The sequence below is a fragment of the Benincasa hispida genome, chromosome 2 (genome assembly GCF_009727055.1).
Source record: "Benincasa hispida cultivar B227 chromosome 2, ASM972705v1, whole genome shotgun sequence".
Lineage (NCBI taxonomy): Eukaryota > Viridiplantae > Streptophyta > Magnoliopsida > Cucurbitales > Cucurbitaceae > Benincasa > Benincasa hispida.
The window spans coordinates 54,262,977-54,288,615 of NC_052350.1; the positions used below are offsets into that span (position 1 = coordinate 54,262,977).

The 25,639-nt window shown below is 36.2% G+C and overlaps 1 protein-coding gene across 3 annotated transcripts; it reads right to left on the reverse strand.

Moving 5' to 3' along the window:
• Positions 1–716: 716 nt before the first annotated feature.
• Positions 717–21,778, reverse strand: LOC120071330. Of its 3 annotated transcripts, XR_005480207.1 has the most exons (13): positions 21,571–21,778; positions 21,081–21,121; positions 20,887–20,987; positions 20,642–20,728; positions 17,353–17,435; positions 15,167–15,218; positions 9,510–9,599; positions 8,671–8,739; positions 8,376–8,477; positions 7,615–7,683; positions 5,860–5,916; positions 1,289–1,435; positions 717–1,000 (listed from the first exon to the last, which is right to left on the reverse strand). XR_005480207.1 is itself a non-coding variant. In XM_039023537.1 (12 exons), exons 1-12 carry the CDS (start codon positions 21,639–21,641, stop codon positions 1,349–1,351), a joined length of 909 nt encoding a protein of 302 aa, XP_038879465.1. In that variant the 5' UTR covers positions 21,642–21,778; the 3' UTR covers positions 1,052–1,348. The 3 variants fall into 3 exon arrangements, 2 of the variants coding, with proteins under 2 accessions (XP_038879465.1, XP_038879466.1); XM_039023537.1 differs by lacking the exon at positions 717–1,000 and having other exon boundaries at positions 1,052–1,435; XM_039023538.1 differs by lacking the exon at positions 717–1,000 and having other exon boundaries at positions 1,052–1,435; positions 20,887–20,947; positions 21,571–21,678.
• Between the last annotated feature and the right edge of the window lie 3,861 nt (positions 21,779–25,639).

The following is a 25,639-nucleotide window of genomic DNA, read 5'->3' on the forward strand; positions in this document are numbered from 1 at the left end:
CTATCTATCCAAAAGACAATTGATCGACAAGAATTTCAAATAAATTTACTTCAAACTTTGATTTGTATTGGTTTCAATATAGTATAATGAATACAATCTCTAATATATAATTGTTTGATACTTTCTCTCAAACGTTGAAAGAAGTTTTAATCTTCCAAATCTCTTTTGGAGTTTCAGTTTCAAAAATTTGAGGAACTTAAAAGAAGCTTTTGTCTTCAAAGTCTTAAGTCTTAAAAGAGTTATAATTTTTAAATCTTTAAGCTTGTCTTCAGAATCTTGAGTCTTCTATTCTCTTCTTCTAAACCCCCCTCAAAATGAAGCATAAGACATTATGTGGCTTGAGCCCATTTCTCTTTTTGGGCCCATCATTTGGATTTAGGCTTGGGCAAACACTAGACATGGACAAAATCCATTCTTATGGGCCTTAATTGGTTTGAATCTTCGGCCCCATCAACTTAATTTACGCAAGCTCGGCCCAATCTACAATTGTACGCTAAAATGGAGTATTCACCAAATAATCAAGGGTGTTTGATGCATAATCATTGTTGGATCCGATTAAGTCTATCGTAGTGATCAATTGGCCCAAAAGAAGCCACTCGACAAGTTTGAGATTGCAAATTTGTCCTCAAATTTTTTACACAATAATTCTTAATTGGCCCTAAATTCAATAAAATGATATTTCATTGTGATGATATGATAAAATTTGATTGCCCAAATTTTATCCACCAAAGCATGAAAATTGCGTTATTCTCCATAGCACTGATAATCAACATGCTATAGTTTTGACACCCGAAGAATGAACCTTTCTCATGAGTCTTTATGATGGATGGTCTTAAATAAAGGCATTTTACTTAAACACCCTGAATATAGATTCGAGCATGTATTGGCAAATATTAAGAGCTGCTTTTAAATATGCAGATTCAGATGACCTGCAGTCGATGTGCTAATCGCCCTCGTGATTAATTCGAAACAAGAACAATGAAGTAATCGATTCATGCACCTGAAAACAAAGAAAACCTGAGAAACAGTATAATGGGAAAGAGAAGCATCATAACAAAACAAACTATTGATGAGCTTAAAATTGGTTTTGAAGGTAATATTTCTTAGTGACAGTACATCTGAGAAAAGCACTAAAAATGAAAGCGCTTGTCTCTATAGAAGGCTTGAACAAGGAATATGCCCAAAATTATTAAAATTAAGAATCCTAGGAATGTCTCTCCTATTGATAGCATAATTTATGAAACCTGAATCGTATATGATAAACTAATCACAGAATTATTAAGAAAACCTGTTGATCTACAAATTTGGATAAAGAGGCTTGTAGTCAAAGAGAGGTTGAAGGATGAAATTAGGTTGGAATTCGCCCACAAAGACGCCAAAAAGCTCCCTCGTGAAAAAGAGATTTCTCAAATACCCAGATATCACGGACAAGCACCTGAAAGGAATAGCACATAACATATAATCATAATTGTTGCCGTGAATGAAAATTCAAGACATTTATTCAAATTATAAAGGAATCATGATAAACCTTTATTTCTTTCAGTTAAGTTGTGGGGAGCTAATTATAATTTAATGGGGGGTTGAAAGGTAGAGTAGAAGGTCAGTGAAGCAGGTCTTGAGGCAAGAAACCCCGGATATTGTTAGATATTGTTGTTTTAATGGAAACTAAAAGAAGCTTGTTTTGTCGTGAAAGGATTGGTAGTATCCGAAAGAGTAGGCAAGTGGAGTGGGAGACCCTTGATTCAATTGGTTCTTCAGGTGGGATTCTGATTGTGGAGAACTAGAGTTTGTTTGGCTAGGGAGGTGCTAAGGGGCAATTTCTCTTTAACTATTTTTGTTTTTGGATAGTGAAGGTGAGGAGTTTTGGGTCTCAAGAGTTTATGGCCCCTCGAGGCCTAGGGAGAGGGAGGCTTTTCGGCAGGAGCTGGGGAACCTTTATGGTCACCGTGGTGCTAGATGGTGTTTGGTAGGGGATTTCAATGTTATTCACTCTCCTGAGGAGAAGGCATCCGGGGGTAGAATCATGAGGTCCATGAGAGCTTTCAATAATTTCATTGATGGAAGTAGCTTGTTTGATCTTCCTTCGATTAATGGAAAGTTTACATGGGCTAAATGTAGGGCGGCTACGAGGGTTGACAGATTCTTACTTCCCAAGGATTGGGTTGATAGATTTGGAAGGCCAACCAATTACGTGGACCAAGGATTACGTCGAATCACTGGCCTATTATTCCAACATCGGGTTCTCAGAGGTGGGGGCCAAGTCCCTTCTGCTTTGAGAATATGTGGCTGGAACACCCTTCGTTCAAGGCTAGTATTTCCTCCTGGTGAAATACTCCGGTTCAAGGTAAGTGGGAAGGTTACCGTTTTATGGGAAAGCTAAGAGCTCTAAAAGGGAACCTTAGAACTTGGAATAGAGAAGTTTTTGGAAATGTAATTTCTAGAAAGAAAGGGATTTTGAGGAGAGTTGAAGAGCTCAATGCCTTGGAGCTGGAGGGTCGGCTGGATAGTGCCTTGAGAGGGGAGAGGGGTGCCTTAAAAAGGGAGCTCGCAGATTTGTTCCGGAAAGAGGCCATCAGTTGGGGCCAAAAGGCTAAAGTCAAATGGGCTAAGGAAGGGGATTGCAACACTTCTTTTTTTCCATGGAGTGGCTAGTGGGAGAAGGCATAAGAATACTATAGGCCCTTTGATTTTGGAGAATGGGGATTGCACTAAAGATGATAAAAGAGATCGAGGAGGAGGTCATTTCGGCTTTTTCTACTCTTTACAACCTGGTTGTCGGGGCTTAACGGTTCGTGAGTGGCATTGATTGGAATCCCATTTCATCTAGGGAGGACGAAGATCTTGTGACCCCATTCACTTTAGAGGAAATTAGGAGGTCGGTTGTTGGTTGCGATAGGAATAAGTCCCCTGGTTCTGATGACTTCTCAATGGCTTTTTTTCCAAGATAATTGGGATTTACTCAAGGGTGAGTTAGTCGGTGTCTTTAGAGAGCTCTTTGAGAGAGGAATTTTGAACGGTTTGATGGTGGAAACTTTTGTGTGCTTATTCCCAAAAAGGAGAATGCTAAAAGGATTAAGGAGTTCAGACCTATTAGTCTTATAATAAGTACCTATAAGATATTGGCTAAGGTTCTTGCTAATCGCCTCAGGAAGGGGCTCCCTTCAATTATAGTTGAGACACAAGGAGCTTTTGTTGTTGGGAGGCAGATCCTTGACCAAGCCCTTACAGCCAATGAAGCCATTGAGGACTACAGAGCTAAGAAGAAGGAAGGCATTATCTTTTTTTTTTAAAGGAAAATGGCCTTTATTATTCATTAAAAGAGAGTACAGGAGATGTGTACTTGAAAATAAAGGCAAAAGACAAAACCAAAAACCAAAACCAAAGGATCAGCAGGCGCACCCGGGCATCTCAACTAGGTTGACACCCTCATAGCGCCCTCATCATATCCAACATTACAGAGGGAACCTTATAAAGCTACCAATAAGGTTAAGAACTATGAAATGAGAACATTCAGAAGCTTCACAAAGTGTAGCTACAAAATTCTGAGAACAAAACAAAAACAACAAATACAACAAAAGTGACCAAAATATTGAAAACTCGAACACAAGAATTTGAAGAGCCGTCCATTGACTTCTGAAACTAGTTTTCCAATTGAATGAATGCCTACCAGTTTAAACTTATATCTTGTAGGGAGTAAGCTTCAAAACATTTAGAAAGGGAGCACGAAGCATTAAGCTTTGCCGCCTCAAACCGAGCAAACCAAGGAGTTTCCTTATCATTGAACACTCTTTGGTTCCTTTCAAACCAAATCTCAGCCAACACTGCTTTTGTTCCATTAATCCATAGTAAATTTGAGTTTTTCTTGAGGGATGGTCCAGAAAGTAGCTGTTGTACGTTGTTTTTTGAAGGAGCTGTCGAAGACCCAAGAAGTGGTGAAGCATTTGAAAAGTGCTCTCCAGCAATTTGTGGTGAAAAAACAATCGAAGAAAAGGTGTTGAAGGTCTTCCTTGGCTAATTTGCAGAGGGCACACCAATTGGAGGAGATATAAAATTTTTCTTCCACAAAAATGGGACCCCAAAAGGGCACGACCCTCGAGTTACCTTTCTATGGAAGAAAATTTTTTTCTCTAAGGTTAATAGGTTAACTCTAATAAAGTTTGTACTTAGTGACATTCCTATTTATTACTTCTCCTTATTTAGAGCTTCCAACGCTGTTTGCAAAAACCTCAAGAAGTTAACAGGGGATTTACTTTGAGAAGGGATGGATGAAGATCTCACTAGGTCAGTTGGGAGGTCATTGAGTGCCCTGTGAATCAAAGAGGGTTGGAGATTGGTAACTTAGGGCTGCGTAACAAAGCCTTATTGGCTAAGTGGCTTTGGTGTTTTGCCCTTGAGCCCAAATCCCTTGGCATAGGATCATTATGGGTAAACATGGCTCCTTCCCCTTTGAGTGGGTGGTGAAGGCGGTTAAAGGCACATACCGAAATCCGTGGAAAGACATCTCACATGAACTTCCCTCTTTTTCTCCTTGGAACAGGTGCTGCTTTGTGGGGGATGGTAAAGATATGTTTTTCTGGGAAAATACTTGGGCGGGGGATAGACCCCTTTGCTCTGCTTTTCCCCATCTCTATCTTTTGTCTTCCCTTAAAAATCATCCGATATTTGATTTCGTTGTTTGGTCGAGAAGCTCTATGTCCTTTTCTTTTGGTTTTCGTCATCATTTAACCAATAGGGAGATGACAGAGGTTGCTTCCTGTCTTTCCTTGCTGGAGGAGAATGTTTTTAGGGAGGGGAGGAGGGATGTTCATGTTTGGAAGACCAATCCTTCGGAGGACTTCTCTTGTAAGTCCTTTTTCAGGTTGCTTCTGGACCCCTCATCTGGTAGTGAGTCTATCTTTGATGTGCTTTGAAGGATAAAGATACCAAAGAAAATTAAGTTCTTTAGCAGGTTTTGTTAGTTTGTGTGAACACTTTGGATAGGCTTGCTAGGAAGTTGTCTACGTCAATGGGCCCTTTCCGCTATATTCTCTATCAGAAGGCGGAGGAAGACCTAGATCACCAACTTTGGGGTCACCAGTTTGCGAGGTCTGTTTGGATTTGCTTCTTGCAGGAGTTTGGTATGCATATCGCCGGTCAAAGGGGCATTCCTACGATGATCGGGGAGTCCCTCCTCAATCCGCCTTTTAGAGAGAAAGGTCATTTTAGTGGTTTGTTGGAGTGTTTGCGTTGTTGTGGGATACTTGGGGTGAGAGGAATTCGAGAGTGTTTAGAGGATTGGAGGACCCTAGTGAAGTTTGATCCTTAGTGAAGTTTCATGTCTCGTTTTCGGGTTCAGTTTCAAAGCTTTTTTGTAACTATTCTATGGTCACATCTCTCTTAGCTAGAAACCCTTCCTGTAGAGGGTTTTCTCTTTTGTGGGCTCGTTTTTTTGTATGCACTTGTATTCTTTTATTCTTTCTCAATGAAAGTTGTTATTTCCATAAAAAATAATAATAATAATAGTTGTAATATTTATTTTTAGATATTTATTATGCATTGTAGAATAAAAAATGATAAACTAATTCTTTCATTGTTTGGAAGAAACTAAAAACAGAAATAAAAAACAAGACACTTGATTTTGTTGTTTCCATAATTTCTTCACGATTTCGGAAACGTTTCTAAATAATAAGAAACAAGAAACAAGAAAAATTACCGAACGCCTTCTGTTTCTCAACAATTAGAAACAAGAAACAGTGAACCAACTTCTAATTAGTGACCTTTTAATTTCAATGATCCCAACTTCTGTACTTTTGGTAAACAAACATTAATCAAAAGGGGGCGTGAATATGATATTATTTGGACGGTATAACATGCACTTACCTCCTTAGATTTATCTCCAGCAACGACAGCTCCTTCAGAACTATATGCTTCAAACTTCTACAAATGCAAGTAGTTTATATCAGTGAGCATCTTCATAATAAGAGAGAAGCTTAGAATACTACGAGAATTAAATTTATAGAAATCTTTGATGAAACAAAAATCTTAGTTGATCATTGGTAAATAGACCTTTTGTTCACAATTCAAAAAAATTTAGACCTTTTCATATTCCTAATTAAACTTTATGAACTAAAAACATGTATGTTTGATTTGATGTGCTTTTATTTTCTTTGATTAGCTTTATTTTTGCACACTTTCGGATGCTCATTATTTCTGTTCTTATTTTAGTTTCATGGTAATCAGAGCATCAGTCTCTTTTCATTAAAGCTTTCTGTTTCTTTCAAAAAAAAAAAAAAGAAAAAAACTTTATGAACTTATAAAAGAAAACGCAATTTTAAATCTTGCCATCGTTGTGGTCTAAACCATGGAAAAATGATCCCTTAAAACAGTTTGTCACCAATGGATCTAAAAAAAGGACAAAGCAGTATGGAAAAATGAATCTAAATGGTTTGCCAAGTCATGTGACGTGTACTACATAAGCTTCTTACTACCAATTTTTTTGTAAGGCCTACTAGCGACATAAATTGATATGAAGAAACATTTCTCTTTAAGTTAAAAAAACATATGGGAGATTTGAACGTTTGATCACTTAAGCTGCTTGAGTTTGATTTTCATCTTGTAGATTTTCCTTGTGGTCAACTCAGTCACTAATTACCTTATGATTTATGAGTGAAGTCAACAAAATCAAGCTCGATCAATCTAAAATGAAGCTTTTGTTCAAAGTCAATAAGAGTCAAATCAAATCCAACCTAATCATGAGGCAATCATTATGCCACAAGGTCCAATGAACTAGAGCTAAAAGACACAAGAAGCACTGAATGCTGACTTCCAGGCTCAAGTATCTACCAATAGTGATCTCAGGTGCCTACAATAGTGAAGAGTTGCATCCATTCAAGCTCGATAAGTCATCTATCCATCCCAGAGGCATTATGAATCTAAAAATCCTGATTCATTCACATCTTTAATGTATTAGGTTCTACTTAATTCATGCATTTGAGATGGTTTGTGTATGGACTTCAACGGTTGTTGGCTGAACTTAGACTATATAGGTGAAGGGTTGTGTCCCCCCATTGTGTTTTGAGGCCAAGGATGTTTTCAACCATGTGCTTTTTAGATGCTCCTATTCTAGGGCTGGTTCAAATTCTTTTTAGCCTTCATTTCGTGGGCTTTCTTGGGATGTTCTAAGGAAAACGTCATTTACCTCAAACTCGCCCTTCACTGCCTCCTATGACAACTTCTATGTCAACAGGATCAAAGCTCTTTTATTTAAATAATGGTTGGAAAGAAATCAAAGAATTTGCCATAATAAGTATCTTCCTTGGCTTAATCGTTTTAAATCATCACAAACAAAGGCTTCCCCTCCGTGCTCTCTTTCTAAATCTTTTGTCGATTTTTCATTACACGATATTAGCTTAAATTGGAATGTTTTCATTTTTCCTTGTAATCCTTTTTGGTTTTTAATTTTAGTATTTTATCACTCACTTGGGGAGTTTGTATCTTTTGAGTATCAGGCATTAGTCGATTTTCATTATTTCAATGAAAAGTTTTGTTTCTTGTTTAAAAAAGAATAAGTGGAATGAAATTTCATATCGAGTTCAGTCTCTCTAAAAAAAGAATAGGTATTAACTCTCAGTATACCTGTTTGGCAAGAATCTCAAGGGTAAGCTGTACGAAAACCTTTTCAAGGTCACTTCGATCAACACCAATCTGCATGGGCAAAGAACAAATATAATATTATAATCAGACGAAAACGGGCATATTTTCCACTTTGAGGAAATTAGCTAGTGATCATATGGATGATTTTGCTCTAACCACAACCATTTAAAAAGATCTACAAATGTAGAAATTACATGGCTTGGAAAAACCATTCTAAATTTGTAAGTGGTGGCAGACTGGCAGCATTAGACTCAAAAAGTATTTAATTAAAGTTGAACGTAAGCACTCTGGACCACTATAGATAGTTTGAACCATTCAACTCACGGGTATTAGTGCAAGCAGTTCTCTTTGGCCTAATAACATGCTTCTGAATTTTTTTTAAAAATGACCATAAATATAATAATAAGAAGAAGAAAAATGACTTTCATCATTGTGGAAATCACAAAAATAAGGGGGGTGAATATCCCTACACACCAACAGGTTAAAAAACAAAAGCAAAGAAAAAGAAAAACTCATATTTAAAGTCGTTGAGTTAGCCTATAATTAAACAACAGGGATAATTGACAAAATATACCCCAACGTTAGAGACAAGACCACATATATTTAGCCAAAAGTAAATAGCCTTTTACTTTTTTCTTCAATGCAGGCATGATCTCTTAAAGCTGAGTAACTATACAAGTTAAGGAGGAACTTGACAAATGCATGAATAGGACAAATAGAAATGTGATGATTATAGTACTTGCCAATCTAGCTCGTAATGTGCGGATCTTAACGACTGGAACGATCATTTCCCAGTAAACTTTGTTCCATTTGGATTCTCTGAGTTTGATTTCATTCTTCAACGCCTGAAGGTGAGACCAAGGTAATAAGTTAAAATCTGCATAATCAGTCACAAATCCAACAAAGAATTTGTTTCCTTGTCAAAAAAAGAGAATCTGTATAATTAATAGATGAAAGCAAGTAAAGAAAACGTGGGAAAGATAACTCAATCTCAAAGCAGCCATAGGAAGAAAAGCAAAAGGAAAAGGTGATGCGTACTGAATACATATTCTCTGTGACTGCTTTCCTCAATGATGTTTTGTCACCATTTGCTATCAAAGTGTTTATCTGGAGAATGTGTAAATCAAGGGTCAGCAATTTTAAAACAAATAAAAAGTACATAAAATGAAAAGACAGGCATCTGGTCGTTGGTAAACAAACACGACATTTTCTTCTTACACACAACCACCTTCTTTGATGAAAACCAGAAAATGCATCAATTACCGCAGCAATTTACCAGTTTCCATGAAAATATCTCCACAATCTACAACTTATCTTTTGTAAGCAAGTTCCGGAAATGAGAAGAGGGGACTGTAATGGAATTATGGAACTATAAAAGGGTTATGTTAAAAGAAACGTTAACAAGTATACGAGGGTGATGGCCTTCCAAAACCCCGGCTGGAAGATTGGCTTCAGAAAATGATTTGTGTACTATCCCCATCCCCAGGTACTTCTCCAAGAAGAATTAAGGAAGGAAAAGAAAGCTTTTTTTTGCATATAACATAACAACTTTACTGTATGTAGCAAAAGCAATCTCTTATACCATAAAGAAATTTACAAACTTCAATATCCATCCACAAATTATGAAAAAGTTATTTCAAGAAAAAAAAAATTATGAAAAGGCGAGATAGGTTCTTTCCACAGAGGAAACAGTTGTCAAAAGAAGCTAAAGAAACTATTGGGCCTTACAATCATCAATTTTCATCCACAAATTATGAAAAAGCCAGGTAGGTTCTTTCCACACAGGAAACAGTCCTGAAGAACTTAGTGAAAGAAATGATGATGGGTTTCATAAAGCACTTTGTAAACCAGTGTTGTGAGACAAGAATCTGGAATACCTCTTTATATAAATTTACTGCCTCTTCGTAAAATTGTTTCTTTGAGTACCCCTTCTTTCTTAATTTTGCAATTGCATAAGCACTTTTTAGCTGTAAAACAAGAAAAAAAACATCATGGCTCTATTAGGTACACCCCACAAAACTTAGATGGCCTTTATCTATTAGTTGCACACAAGAGCATAAGTTCTTGTATAATAAATCAGAACACAGAAGTTCACATCAGAAAAGCAGCCAATGTATATGAAGGAGAAAATTTTTCAGGAGATGATCAAGGGATAAGTTCTAAATAACCAAACTTTTCAAACTAAAAAAATGGCTCAAGTCAAGTAAAATAAAGCCAACAGATCAATTACAAAAATGATTCACCACCAACGATAGAAGCATGGAACCTTAAAAAAGACCGTCAATCAAATTCCTTTCAAGCTCTCAAAAGAGTTTATTGTTCCTCACCCCAAGAGCCCCACAAAACTGAACACAACCTAGCTTGCCACAAAAACAACGTCCTCTTCTCGCAAAAGGATGTTTGAAGAAAGAACATCTCAATCATCTCTCTACAACCTCTAGGGCCAAACTCATCAAAGATAACTCTAGATTGAAGCAAAGTCATAGCTCCAAAGAAAGAATATGATCTAGCTAAATCTAACAATAATTATAACAAGTAATAGTCAAAGACAAAGTCAAACTCTGAACCTAACTCCGACTTGACCTCCCTTTTGATAGTAGTAACAAGGATCTCCAACTTCTTTTGCCAAGCTAGAGTTTAGGTGTCAAATGTTATGGTCATACTTGTCCGAGGCATGTTGTTCGTGGTCGCATACCCATAACAACCCTTTTTCAAATGCTTTCATTTTGCATACTAGTTTAGTTTCCTTGCCTTTTTGTTGGTGTATTGCTCCTTGCGACTTACCATGTGCAAGAGTGACATACTGAATGTGCAACAAAATGTACTATAGCAGGTAAGACTAGCTCTCATCCTTCCTACCTTGATTGTATGGTATCAAAGTTGTTTATCTTATATGCTTTTGTGAAGCCACCAATTATACACACTTATAAATGCAGGGGTAAGAAAGGAATTATTGAGGAAAAGGGGGACCAAGGGGGCGTATTATGGAGTCTGTTAGAGAGAGAGGGGGGGTTGTTGTGGTGGTGGTGTGCACATTAAGTAGGGTTTACATGGGAATGGAGAGGGGGAGGAATTTGTGTGATCAAGCTTGGCTTGTTTGGAGAGGATTTCAGTCTTCTAGAAAGTGTTGGTGACTAATTATCTTTCATTTGTTTTTTTTTTTTTTGTTATCTTAACATTTCTTCTGTAATTTTTCCCAGAAATTCATTAATAAGATATCCAAAGCTATGCTATGTTCTTGGGAGTGTGTTGTTGGGAATTTACTATTTGCAGGTGAAAGAATTCCTAACAAATTGGTATCAGAGCCCCTTCAATCTTGGGAAGAACAGGAGGAGAAAATAAGCGGGAGATGGAGGAGAAGATGGAAACCCATGTGAAGAGTATTGCTAAGATTCGAGACTGTATGAATGAAATGAGAAAGAATTTGGAAAGAGTAAAAACCACAGTACAATACTCGGCGGAGGCACAAGAGAAAGAGGCTTCGATTGTTACAACGGGGACTCAAAAGTCGAAGATGCCTAAGGAGGAAGAGGAAGGCGAGAGCTTCCAAACACAAAAGAATTATGGACTGATTGATCGTAGTAAGTACAAGCGCTTAGAGATACCGGTTTTCTCCGAGGAACACCCTGATTCCTGGGTTTATAGGGCTAAGCACTTCTTTGAGATCCACGAATTGTCCGATGAGGAGAAGATCAAGGTAACGGTTATCGCTTTTGCACTAGATGTCATCGATTAGTTTCGATGGTCTAACAATTGGAAGCCAATTCGAACATGAGAAGATCTAAAGCGTCGGACGTTCGAGCGATTTCAACCTTCTCAATAAGGTACTCTTCTATCTCGATTGTTGCAAATTAAACAAGATGGATCATGCGAGGAATATCGAAAGAAATTTGAGACGTGTGTTACATCAATTCTGGGGATGGTGTAGGAGGTGCTAGAGTCATCGTTCCTCAATAGGTTAGCGTCGGATATCGAGGTCGAAGTGCTTAGCCGACACCCGATAGGCTTAGACACCTGTATGAAGGAAGCCCAAGCCGTTAGCGATCGGAACTTGGCCCTACAATTTGCGAAAAGGGAGTTGGGCTTAGCCCAATCATCGGCCCAAAAGGGTTCTATTATGTCATCCGCAAGTGGAGGACCCAAATCACTAGGAAAGGCAACAAACGAGCCAAACCTAAAAGGTGTTCTATTACCCGAGAAGGGAGGTATGCAAAAGAGAGAGATTGTTTCGTAGACTGATTGATTCGGAGGCAAAGGAGAAAAGAGAGAAGGGTTTGTGTTTCCACTGTGATGAGAAGTACTTTCTTGGCCATCGTTGTAAATTGAAGGAGAAACGAGAGCTGAATTTGTTGTTTTTCCAAGATGAGGAGGAGACCGAGGAGGAGTTAGCAGAGGTTATTGTGGAAGAACCCGAAGTCGAGACATTGGAGGTCGCAGACAACGTCGAAATTGCCTTACAATCCATCTTGGGACTATGAAAGAAGGGGACGATGAAGTTAAAAGGGTTGTTAGCCGGAAGAGAAGTGGTGGTTAGGATCAATTGTGGGGTCAACCACAACTTCATACACCCGAGACTTGTGCAGGAATTGAGTCTGTCGTTGACAAATACGTCAAATTATGGGGTCGTAGTAGGTAATGGGGACGCAATCAGAGGAAAAGGGATATGCAAAGCGGTGGTAGTCGTCCTATCGGAATTAACGATTTCATAAGATTTTCTACCCTTGGAGTTGCGAAGGGTGGGTATCATCCTTGGAATGATTTGGATATGCAATATGGGATACATGGAGGTCCATTGGCCAACTTTAATGATGACATATACAACAGGCCAGCAGAAAATCGTATTAAGGGAGACTCATCATTGAAGGCCACGAAGGTATACTAAAATCTTTAGCCCATACTTGAGACGACAAAGACTTGGGTTTTTTAGTGGAGTTCCAACAACTGGAGCCGGAGCCAATAGAGGGAGTATGCGATGAATCTGAAGCCGAAAAGGAAGCAGAGGTACCCTACAACATACATGAATTGTTGGTAGAATTTTGGGATATTTTTTAGGTTCCTTCTTCTTTTCTGCCTAAACGGGGGTTGGATCATCGCATACTTACCAAGGCAGGGGAAGCTCTGGTGAATGTGCGGCCTTATAGGTACAATAATGCTCAGAAGGATGAGATAGAAAAATTAGTGAATGAAATGCTAGCGGCAGGGATCATTCGACCGAGCCACAGCCTTTACTCGAGCCTTGTTCTTCTAGTAAAAAAAAAGGATGGAGGATACCATTTCTATGTTGATTATCGACAACTTAATCAAGCTACCGTGGCAGATAAATTTCCGATTCCAATGATTGAGGAGTTGCTTGATGAACTCCATGGCTCCGTGATATTCTCCAAATTGGACCTCAAGTCGGGATACCATCAAATACGGATGCACGAACCAAATGTGGAGAAAACCGCTTTCCATACCCACGAAGGCCATTATGAATTCTTGGTTATGCCCTTCGGACTGACTAATGCCCCAGCTACATTCCAATCCTTGATGAATCAAATGTTCAGACCTTTTTTACAAAGTTGCATATTAGTTTTTTTTTTTTTTTTTTTTAATGATATTCTAGTTTATACTCCTAATGAGGATACTCATACTAAACATTTGGGAATGGTAATGAATGTGTTGCGAGATAATCAATTGTATGCCAACTGGAAGAAATGTATCTTCAACTAGCGAAGAATTCAGAATCTCGGTCATTGGGCATCAGCGGAGGGAGTAGAAGCTAATGGTGACAAGATACGAGCCATTATGTTACAATGGTCAATTCCAAGGAATGTGACAGAGTTACGAGGGTTTCTAGGCCTCACGGGGTATTATCAGCGGTTTGTGAAAGATTATGGGATAGTGGCGACCCCATTGACTAGACTGCTACAAAAGGATGCCATCAAGTGGACTAAGGACGCCACATTGACATTCAATGCACTCAAACAAGCAATGGTAACACTACCCATATTAGCCCTCCCAAATTTCGAATTGCCTTTTATCATAGTGACAGATGCCTTGGGAGTGGGATTGGGGGCTATGCTTATGCAAGAGCAACAACCGATAACATACTTTAGCCAAGCCCTGTCAGCATGAGTTCAAGGGAAGTCCATTTACAAACGAGAGTTATGGCATGGTCTTATCGATTCAGAAGTGGAGACCTAACCTGTTGGGGCACAAGTTTACAATGATTTCCGATCAAAAGGCCCTCAAATTCTTGCTGGAGCAGAGGGAGGTTCAACCCCAGTTTCAAAGATGGTTGACCAAGTTGCTGGGATACGATTTTGAGATTCTCTACAACCCGGCTTGAATAACTATCGAGGAAAAGAGGGACTAAGGAGTGTATTACAAAGTATGTTAGAGAAGTGGGGACTAGGAGGCTTGTAGGGGGGTTTAAGTAGGGTTTACATGAGAATGGAGAGGGGGAGGAATTTGTGTGATCAAGCTTGGCTTGTGGGAGTGAATTTCCAGCCCTCTAGAAAGTACTGGTGACTAGTTATCTTTCATTTTCCTTTTTTGCTATCTTAACATTTCTTCTATAATTTTCCCTAGAAGTTCATAAATAAGATATCCAAAGCAGTGCTCTATTCTTGGGAGTGTGTTGTTGGGAATTTACTGTTTGCAGGTGAAAGGATTCCTAACAGCTTTCTATTAGCGTACAACATATGTTTTCTCAAACATTTTTTAACGATTTCCGGAACCTATTTCTTTAATCCCATTTTCTAAAACTGCTTTCTCAAAAATGAGGGTGGAGGTTGAATGATAGGCTCGTTGTTGCACCAACATCCCAAATTTGAGTTGGTTGACTTGCTCACGGGGAGAGCAAGTGCTGCACAATTACTTTGTGGGTCTCAAAGAACTACGATCATGACACCAGACATCTTACCCTTTTCCCTAGAAGTCCCAAATTTGAGTTGGTTGACTTGCTTCACTTGCTTAGCCCCAGATGCAGGAAGTAATTCCGTAAAAGCCAAAACAGGAAAGTATCAACCACTACTGCTACTAGAAGTCCTCCCTTTACATGTTTCCAAAGAAGCTATACCAAACCTATCATTCGAATTCAATAGAACTTGGAAGAAGATCATCAATGATTCCATCAAAAACATAATGGGTTTTCTAGCTCAAAAGCTGCCCCCAAGCAATCCTTGAGAAAAGCTACCATTCCCATTCCCAATTCCAAATCCAACCTCTCCACTCATGTTCCCTTATGATCTTCTACACGCCTTTCCCAACCACCTTTTTGAAGGTGAAACACCTTCTGATCAATGCACACTCTCTGCATCTCATCTCCCTTCATTCTACCATGCAACAACAAAAGGATAAGTTCTAAAGCTTAGACAGAGAAGAAACCGGGGAAAAGGGAGAGGGAAGTACAAGACTGAACATTGGGCATTGCAACCTTAAAATAACTCTGATAAATAAGTTAACTCGCAGAACAATCATTTTTTTTATAAGAACTTGCAGTTGCAGCATAATAGCTCAAAATCCAAAGGCTGAAATGGCACAATTTAACCTCTAAAATGATATCGTCTTTTGTTCTTCTCCAACCACTTCTTGTGAACCATCTGACATAGAAACATCAAAGGTGCTCAAAACATGGTAAATAATGACAAGCTCCAAAAATACTAAAATAGAAATAAATATATAATTAAATAACTAAACTTTCTAGGTTATGCAACTGTCATATAACTAATGTAACAGAAGACAGACATACAAAAGAAATACAAATAAATAGATTAAGGAATAATCAAATTGCAAGGGTTAAATCAATGATTAGTGCTTAATTTCAATATGATTTCTTCCCTTAATGAATATTTTGGATAAGTACAAATATGAGGAAATCAATCAAATCAAAAGAGAAAATTTTCCTTACAAAATTAAGAACTATTTTATAAAAAGGAAAAGGATTGTGAAGGTTAGAACAATAAATTGTGCTTAATTTCAATATGATCTCTATATTTAAAATTGTAAATGTAGACCTCATTGATTGGTCAAATCTTCAAAAACATCATTACCAAATGTGAACAACTTTCCTACATGAGACATTCTCTATGAATGTAGACAATGAACTACCATTCAATAAAAGGTATTTGTGATTATTAAAATGGTCAACTGTAATATTAGGTTGAATGTATCAGGATTTCAGACTATTCAACCCAATTGTCTATCTATTTTTTAACCCATTAAACTCCAATATAGTTAGACTAATACATTTTATTTACCTTTCATACAGTCAGTTCATCCTCTCTACCATATTTTAGAAAAGATGTCATGGAAGAGAATTCGGGAATTGTTCACATCTACAAATGGAACAAAAATTTTATGAGATTTAACCATGTTAAGATTTTGATATAATTAAATTTACCTTAACCCATCAACTTAGCTTTTGAATTTCTTAGTGATTTAATATTGTATCAAAGCAAGAGATCCTATATTCAAACTCATGTGATATTATTTCCAATTAATATTGATTTCTACTAGTTTGGCCTTCTATGAATTTCCAACCAAACCCACAAGAGAGGGAGGGTTAAAGTATTGATACAATTACCTTAGACCATTAGCTTAAACTTTTGAGGTGTTTGGTGATTTAACAAACTAGATCGTAGGATCCTTTTCAAAAGAAGAAAAAAACACACACACATACAAACAAACCAGATTGTAGGGACTAATGTAAAATTTTTAAAAACCCCTTTGAGAACATCAAAATCAACAACCAGACGCAAGGAAAAAGGTTAAAAGTATGATATCATATCAAATTTACTATAACCTAAGAAGTATGGATACCTTAGCTTGGTTAGTATGTTCATGTCCATTACTTGCAAACTCCGATACTTGTTGGACACGTATTTGACACTTATTAGTGCAAAAGATGTATTAAACAAAAGTTGTATAAAATGAAAGAAGGCCCATCATTTGTTAGACATGCTTCAAACATTTGTTATGTATACTAAATAGACACATATATGATAAAACTAATAAATTTAGAGTGAAATATATCAAACCAACTTTTTAACCATATAAATGCATAAAGTCATTGACTTTAAATTTCATTTTGTACAAAAATTATATATACTTCAATAAACATGTCCATGTTGTGTGTCCTAGATTTTTAAGAAATAACTTGTCATCGTGTCAGTGTGGTATTCATAACTCGTATATGTACCCATGCTTCTTAGACTATAACTCATCAACATGAGTTTTTGGGCCGAGTGGTGACTTTACATGGCATCAAAACAAAAAGACTTCCGAACCGCGTAATTTCGTTCTCTCCAATTAATATTGATTTTCACTTGTTGCCCCTTAGGCAAAATTTCGAGCCCACAAGAGTGGGGAAGTATTAAAAGCACTCATATAAGATTAAATTTAAGGTAAGTTTAAGCTTTTGTGTTGAGTGGTAATTTAAGTTAAAGAAATGGTAATTTAACCAAAATCCAAATGCAAAATAAGTATTAAAAGTAATTGGGGCACAAGGGAATTCAGTGTTAAAAGTAATTACTTACAAGTGGTACTAGTAGCGTTAAGATTGAAAGTATTTGGTAAATTGTTGCCAATATAATTGAAATTAAATAACAAGTCTATTGCCTCTAATCAGTTTGATTCGCATAAGTCTATTTTATTTTATTTTCTTGTTATTGGGAGGAGAGTGTAGAATGAGATAATATCAAATATTGAAAAATAGTTGTTTAGAATTCAACTAACCTTTGCCAAAATGGGATTGGTTGACGGGGTGAATAAGGTTCATAGATGAATCCAGGACTCAACATGGAAACTTTGAGGGCTCCCTGCAATCATGATTTAACAAAAGTATCAATCATGGAAACTAATCTCAATCCTAATCAATTAAGGATTTGACCATAATACCCTAATTTACCCTAATCCTACCATATCAAGTTTTGGACAGAATCACAAGGCGACATTATCAATAAAGAGCACGACGATCCAACCAAATCGATGCACCATCCCAACACCAAGTCGACGTAAGAATTGGGAGTTAGATGATTCAAAAAATGATTTAGAGTGTGAAAGAAATTATTATGACCAACATCAAAGAACACTCATGCATCATCCCAACACCAATATAGAGCTCAAAACATTTTCAAGAAAACAAAAATATTTAAATAAGAATATCTTTCAAGAGAACTTTCGAAAGGGAATGGAGGAAATTTGGGGTCTTTTGGGGAAAATTCAAGAAAGGCTGGAAATCACTCGAAGCTATGAATTTACACAAGAAAAATCGAATGAATCACAGTTGAAGCCACGGGTGAAATTCAAGCAAGCTAAATTGGAAGGGAAGACCAATTGCACGAAGAAAAAGAAGAAAAGATGTGTGATGAAGGAGGAGAAGAATAAGAGACAAATGAAACAGATTGAAGCAAAAACAAAGATGAACGGGACACAATCGAAGACAAAGGTGAATCAAACCAATTTTTATTGTTAGATAAAGTTAAAGTAGTCAAGGAGGGGGAAGAATCAATCGACCAAACCTTTGGTGTTATAGCATGTAACGAAGAGGATGAAAACACGTTCGTAGGGTAAAGTTGTGCGATTAATTTCAACTCATTACTTCCACGACCCGAATCAAAGATTTTAAGGTTCCATGTGAATTCACCAACATTACAAAGGAAGAAAAGAACAAAGAAATGTGTCTTGTTGTGTGCAAAGACAAAGAAGTCAAGAAGGAAGAAATTGGAACCTTTGATCTCACCGGCGTGATGAATATTTTTGCCCAAACCCCACACAACCTGATCTCTAACCAATTCCCTTCATTTGGCCCCACAATCCGCACAACCCTACCCAACTTTGAGTATCTTTATTTTTGTCCTCAAACCATACAACAAATACAAACCAACCAAGCCCAAACCTTTTATAGAATTAACTCAAATCATCTTCAATGTCGTTCGGCTGGACAGTTTTTTCCTCAAACCACACTATTATCTGTATCCAATTGGCTTGGAAGATGAATTTCTTTACGTTTTTCAATGTATTTTGATGTCAAGGATGCTTCCCTTTTCTTTTTTTTCGTAATCTTCATTTTTAGAAACACGAAGACGAGTTTTTTTTGGAAGGGATAGAATGATGTGGTAGGGTTAGAGTAAATTAGGATATTTTGGTTAAATCCTTAATTGATTAGGATTATGATTAATTTTCTTGATTGATTAAGATTATGATTAGTTTCCTTGGTTTATTAGGATTAGGATTAGTTTCTGTCATTAATTAGGATTAGGATTAGTTTCTATCATTAATTAGGATTAGGATTAGTTTGCTTTACAATTCTCTATAAATAGAAGAATTTTCTTCTTGTATTGATAACTTTTGATCATAATAAAGACTTTGATTTGATTCTTAAAGATTTCTCTCCTTTTATCTTCTCTTTTTTTTGATAGGAAACAGTTTCATTGATTTATGAAATAACAAAAGAAAGGGGGAGAGAGACCCCGGACCAAAGGAGTTACAAAAGACATCTCTAATTGGTCAAAAGAGTATCAAAGTTATAAGAATTGAAATGCTTAGACAATTTACACCAAGAAATAGCAATGTTAAATACATGGTCTAAGAAGACGTCAAAGTGTTTGGCTTTGTTGTTAAAGATGTGGTTGTTTCGTTCGAGCCAAATCAACCACAAAAAAACTCTAACGAGCTGCTTCTGAAAAAAACCCTTTCTACTCTTGAAAGGGTGGCTGTCTAAAACAAGGGAAAGAAAATGGGTGACGTTCCCTGGAAAGACCACACACCAATTGAAAGCCTAAAGAGTATGGTTCCAAAAGTTCTTGGAGAAAGGGCATAACATGAAAAGATGATCTTGGTTGTCAGTGTCATTTCTACAAAAGGAGCACCAATAGGGTGAAAGTGTCATATTGGGAGACGGTGCTGCAGCTTGTCATAAGTGAGGACCGCCTTTTATCTCTTTAGGTTACATCAAATCCTCATTCTTGTCCATAGAGAAAGTTCTAACAGGATATCAATTTTTACACTTGTAATGTCAATCATGTCATTGGGAAGACCCCAGAGAAGGTGCAGTTGTTTGTTATGCTCAATGCCTCTACTTGGCTGTTAGTCTCCAAGGACTTTTCTAATTATCTGTTAGGTCTTATTTTGAACTATAATACTTTTTTGTACCATTAGGTCTGGCTTCTTTCGTTGGGCTAATATACTCTTTCATCTTCTCTCAATGAAAGCACAAAAGTTCTTATTTTGAACTAGAATATTATTTGATATAGTTAGGCTCTACTTCTCTCATTGAGCTAACGTATTCATTCATTTTCCCTCAATCAAAGCTCGGTTTCTCATAAAACAAAAGGCATATTTATCTTTTACATGATATGATATCAATCCTATCGTGCAAAAGAAAAATTAAAAATTAAAAAAAAATAAGAAAACTCGTAAAAAGATAAACAAGCAACAAGCAACATTTTCAAAATAGGAAAGCTAATTTTTTTTTTTTTTTTAAAGGAAACAACCTTTATTAATCAATATAATTAGTACAAGAGATGAGTACTTTGATAATAAAGGCAAATACAAGGAAATCAATCAGGAAACCAAAAGATCAGTAGGTGCACCAAGGCATCTCAACTAGGTTGACACCCCCATAGCACCCTCATCATATCCAACAAATTGAGAATGCCAACAAAGGCTAAAATAAGAGTAGTCTAATGAAGCAATACAATCTGAATGTTGCAACCGAACAAAATATAGAACTAGGCTATAGAAATCTAAATTACATCAAGAAGCTAAGACAAATAAGAGTACTAAAGAAAGTGAAGCTGCTGTCTCTACTTCTGATGCTTCAATTAATCTTCCAAAGCAATTATCATAATCTGCATTCACTAGGAGTTTGTTTCATGTTTAACAGAATTAAATATTAATTAAGTAAATGGTAAAACAAAATTTTAACATGATAACAAGAATTATTCAGCAATTGACCATTGCATCCCACTGGAACAGACTTGAAGGAACTAAAATGACATCAACTAGGCAAAAATAAACTCACCATTTGACGTACTTGTGGAGGGGCTTTTGCTTGTGTTGTCACCAACCTAATCGTAATGTCATGCGAGAATACTGGAAACTCGGCAGCCTAAGTAATTTAAAAATTCAAAAGAAATAAAATAAAAGAGAAGAATTTTGATGAACCTGAAAAAAAAGAATACCCTTCACAAAACTTTTATCGATGATATAGATCTTGGTGCATTGAAACAAAAGTTTGAACAAACTGGTATAAGTTCAGGAAACTACCACTGCAGAAGATATTATCATTTTATGTCCCCGAGCCAGTGAAAAAGCAGTGCGACTGTTACTGAGGAAAGAAGAAGTTTTCTGAATACCCAATTGACTAACTGAACCAATCAAAAACCATATTAATTTTAAGTAAATTTCTCGACTAATTCTGAGTTAAGAAATATCCTTTTTAAAAAAATCATCAAAGTTACCATTTGTAATGCCACGTGAATAGTTTGCTGAACTTCCAAGCCTGAGCATTAGACAATTTACAATAACACTGTTAGACCAAAATAAGAAGATGAAACATATTCAATTTCCACTGCATAAAAAGGAAAGGATAAAACACCCATATCAATGTTGCCAAGAAAATGAGAATAAAGAACAAAAATTCCAATAACAATCATACAGCACCTAGCAGTATGTAAAGAAAATAAACTGCATTCAAGAAAATGATATATTCCATTTCCAGTCTTCCAGCAGAATTTTACTTTTTCCAACCAGATAAACAATCATTAATAAACGCCTTGCACATAAAGCCTGCCATTTCCTATCTGAACTTTCTATATCGCCCAAAAAAAACAATTATGAATAAGAAAAACAGTAGCAGAGTTCCATGTTCCCATGCTACCAGCCACTATACTTCCTACATTCCTGGAAACCAAACAAAAAATTCACAGAAATAATATAAGAAATACTTACCAAGAAGCAAATGCTCGATTATTTGCTGAGCGATACAAAGTTTGGAGCGCACGTAAGGCTATGAAATTCATTTGGAATCCCAAATCTGAAAACCTCTGTGGCGATTTTCTCCGATCATGAAAAGTAAGATTGTTCAACAGGAAGAGAGGTTTTTCCCTGCGAAGGGTTTAACGGATCAAACAAATGAAGGAGAGTGATGACTGATGTGCGCGTTGCATTTTTGGGCCGCAAATCTATTGGCCCAACCTATTCTTCTTCATTTTTTTCTTTTTTCTTTTTTTTTTCTTTCTTTTTTTTAATTGCAAAAACTGCCAGAAGTAGTTCATTTTTCAGACTGAGCCCCACAAGGACTCACGAGAACCTGTCCCTAACGGGGTGGAGATTCCCCGAGCAGGTAGGGAGTGGGAAAAAAAATAAATTTTACCCCTTTAGTCTCTTTTTTATTTATTACAATTTATCATCATTGTTGGAATATCCTAAAACTCGCAGTTCGTAAATGTTATAAACATATTCTGTTTATCAATAAAAGTATTATGGAGTATTTCATTCAATAAATTGTTATTGATATTGCATTCTATTATAAAAGTCCAATAAACAAATCCATGGCTATAATATGAATATTTTAACTCTATGTGAAGATATAAAAGTTTATCAAGTTTTAGTATATAACCAAAATGGTCTATAAGTATATAGATAAGATTGGGTACTTCATCCTAGTAATACTATTGGATACGACCCACTTTGTATACCGATGCAAATGATATGAACCCAAAATCATTCATGTGAAAACATGCGAGTGGAGGCATCATCTGCAAAGGATGTTTGCATAAGACCGGACCTCGAAATAGTCACTTTTCTTTATAACGACCATTTACTATTAAAACTAACTATTTCAAATTGGATGACCTAGGGTAACTCGATCTTAATCCTGAGCTAACTATGAACTTCTGTTTATTCGAGATTATCCTTTAATCTACATAGGTGGGAGTAGTCTAACAACACTGCTCAACAAGCCTCCCATTTTGAGATAAGACCGGATAGATAAATGGAGACATAGTCCTACAAGATGAAATTCACTCCTACCCCGACTTAGGGTTAACAAAGAGGTTTTTTTTCTTAAGCACTGATGTTTGGTCTTGAACAAAGGGGTCTCGCCCTCTCTTGATTGAGAGAGACATGGTCTATTAGTTCACTATAAACCAATGGTTCAATAGAGGTTCAATGGGAGCTTAAGGAGCAAGATGTATTTATAGGGATAAAACGATAATTTTGACCTAGTTATAAATACGAAGAATCTATGAATGATCGACTTATTGATTATGGTTAAAATTGATAAAAATATATCTACGGTGAGGAGAGTGCAACTATCAAGCTATAGTGGTGTGTCTCAGTAGTTAACGAATATTGATTAATTCAGTCTAAAAAGTTTGGCCAATTAATCTCAAATTGTTGGAGCTCATGATTTGTAGGTTCATAAGGTCCTTCTACTAGCTCGTAAAATTATATTTTGGATTAGCGAATTGAGCGGATTTGAAATGTTCAAATTCGAAATTAGGGTTTTGAATTTGAAATGTTCAAATTCGATTAGGGTTTGATTAATTATATTCGATATAATTAAACGTTTAATTTATCAAAATTAAATTTAATCGGAGAGCTTAAAATATTTAAATAATTGGTTTAAATATTGATTAACATGAATAGGATTCATATTTAAATTATGTGTTTAATTAATTTAATATTTGGTATTAAGTTATTATTTAATTAATTAGATAGTTAAATAAAAAAATCAAAACTTTGAAATTCAAAATCCAGTTTTGAATTTAATTAACTTTAATTTTGTGAAAATTAAATTTAAGTTTCGTGAAAAATGAAATTTGAAAAATGGAAATTTCCCATTAGTGGAATTTTCCAATCTTTTTCAAGTTTTGGGGTGGATGCCTCCAAATCAAACACCTAGCTCACTTGGGTTCAACAACTTGAGATGTCAATGAGCTGAAGTTCATTGATTTGCATGATTTTCATGAATAAATTATTGAGAATTTGCATTGAGAATATTTCATGCAACCTGAATTCAAGATTTCTGCATTCTCTCCAAAACCCTCCTTCTTCCCTATTCAATTGCCCTCAATTCAGTGTTTTCACCACATAATTTAAGTTGGAGGATAGTAAAGAAGATTTTCTTGGTGGTCTACTCTGAATTTGAAGGCCAATTTCATGAAGAGGTGCAAGAATTTGAAGAGTTTCATCAAAGGTAATATATTTTGGAAACCCCCTTTTAAATTTTATCTTCATGCATGCTTTTAAACTCAAATTAAGTGTAATTAGAGTACTTACTGATTTTGATTGCTTCCGCATTTTTCCTGATTACTCTATCAATTAGTATTAGAGCATGATTTAAGTACTCAATTAACGTTAATTTGAGTTTGGTGGGTGAATTTCTAAGAATGCATGTTTGGTTGATTGATATGGTAGAAATTCAACTTTGGCATTAGATTTCTCTTTAATTATGAAGTTTAATTTGTAATTGGCTTTTGGTTGATGAGCTTATGGGTATGCACTAGAGTATGTAATTTTATTAAAGTCAATAAAATTAAAGTTAGGCTATAATTGAAGATTGACACAAGCAAGGTCCGTAGTAGAATCCTGGAGGAGTAGCTACTGCCAAGCAGCGTTGCAACGTTTTCCCAGAGCGTCGCAACCCTGCTCTTAATAAAGCCCATGGTGTTACAATGCTGGGATGGAGAGTTTCAACGTTGCTCATCCCAGCCCAGAAAGACGTGCGCTCGTGAACCGGTTCACGCGGGGTTAATCCAGTTTGACCAGTTTAGTTGACTTTTTGTCTGGTTCAACTCAAATTGGACTGGTTCAGCCTCAATTGGAGCATTTGGGGGTCGGTTCAGGTCGAGTCAAGCGGTCCAACTTCAATATCAAGAAGTTTTGAACTTTTTGTGTAATAATTAGTTATTATTTGCTTTCTTAGGATGCCAAAGTTGAACCCTATTGGTGTTATTTAAATATATTATGCATGTGATGCATGTTATATTTAAATTTAACATGTATATGCATATAGTATGTCATGTAGATTTAAAATCTCATCATAGGAAAGCATGTCACATGCATAATCATATGTTATAAGTTAGTTATAATATATATTATGCGTGGGTTTCTAAAGTTTAATATAAATGTTATATTAAAGTTTGAATACCGTTGATGTTTGTTATGAATGAAAAGCACGTCTATTTTTATAAGTTGTTATAAAATTGGATTAGACTTTTAAAATTCACACCATAGATAAGCAGCATGCTCATTTAGGTTAACAACTGATTTTAATAGTTAAAATAGATCGTTATCTTATAAAATTCGATTACAAACTCAATCGGGTCATAATCCTATCTAAGACTTGAAGTATTTAAGTTGACGATTTACGTAACACCTTCTACATAGGGATTATGACCGAAATGTTGAACGTTGTTAATGGGTTTTATGAGCTTGCATGAGCGGTGTGAGGCTTTAAAACTGGTTTATCACTTAGACATCGTAGGTTAAAATTCAAATATAAACATTATACTTGGTAAACCACATAGACTTAGGTTGTTTAAATTAGCCAGAATACACCTAAGTAAAAGAATATCCAAACATTTAGAACACTTTAGTGGGAGATTAACAATATATACGATATATCATTTTTAGCTCTCACGTTCCCAAGAATTCACACCATGAAATCCATGCTCGGATTCGTGTCACTTTTACCGTGACTTCTCCATTAGGAAAGTGTTTGCATGGGATAATAACAAAGTGAATGGGGGAAGTAGTTCATAGTAAATGGGTGAAGGAAACGTGTCAATATATCCTACGGTCTCTTCCATTAGTTTGAATCATGAGATTCTTATGTTGCGCCTGCTGTTGTTTTAGGCGGCACTAGTTAGTCGTTAACCACGGCGATCCCCTCGAAGGGTTGTAATATAAGATTTGGAACAACCCAAACTTCATAAATAAACAGGGTTTCATAGTTTTATCTTGAACATTGTCTTCCAATTCAAGGGCATATTCATATTGTTCTATGAAATCT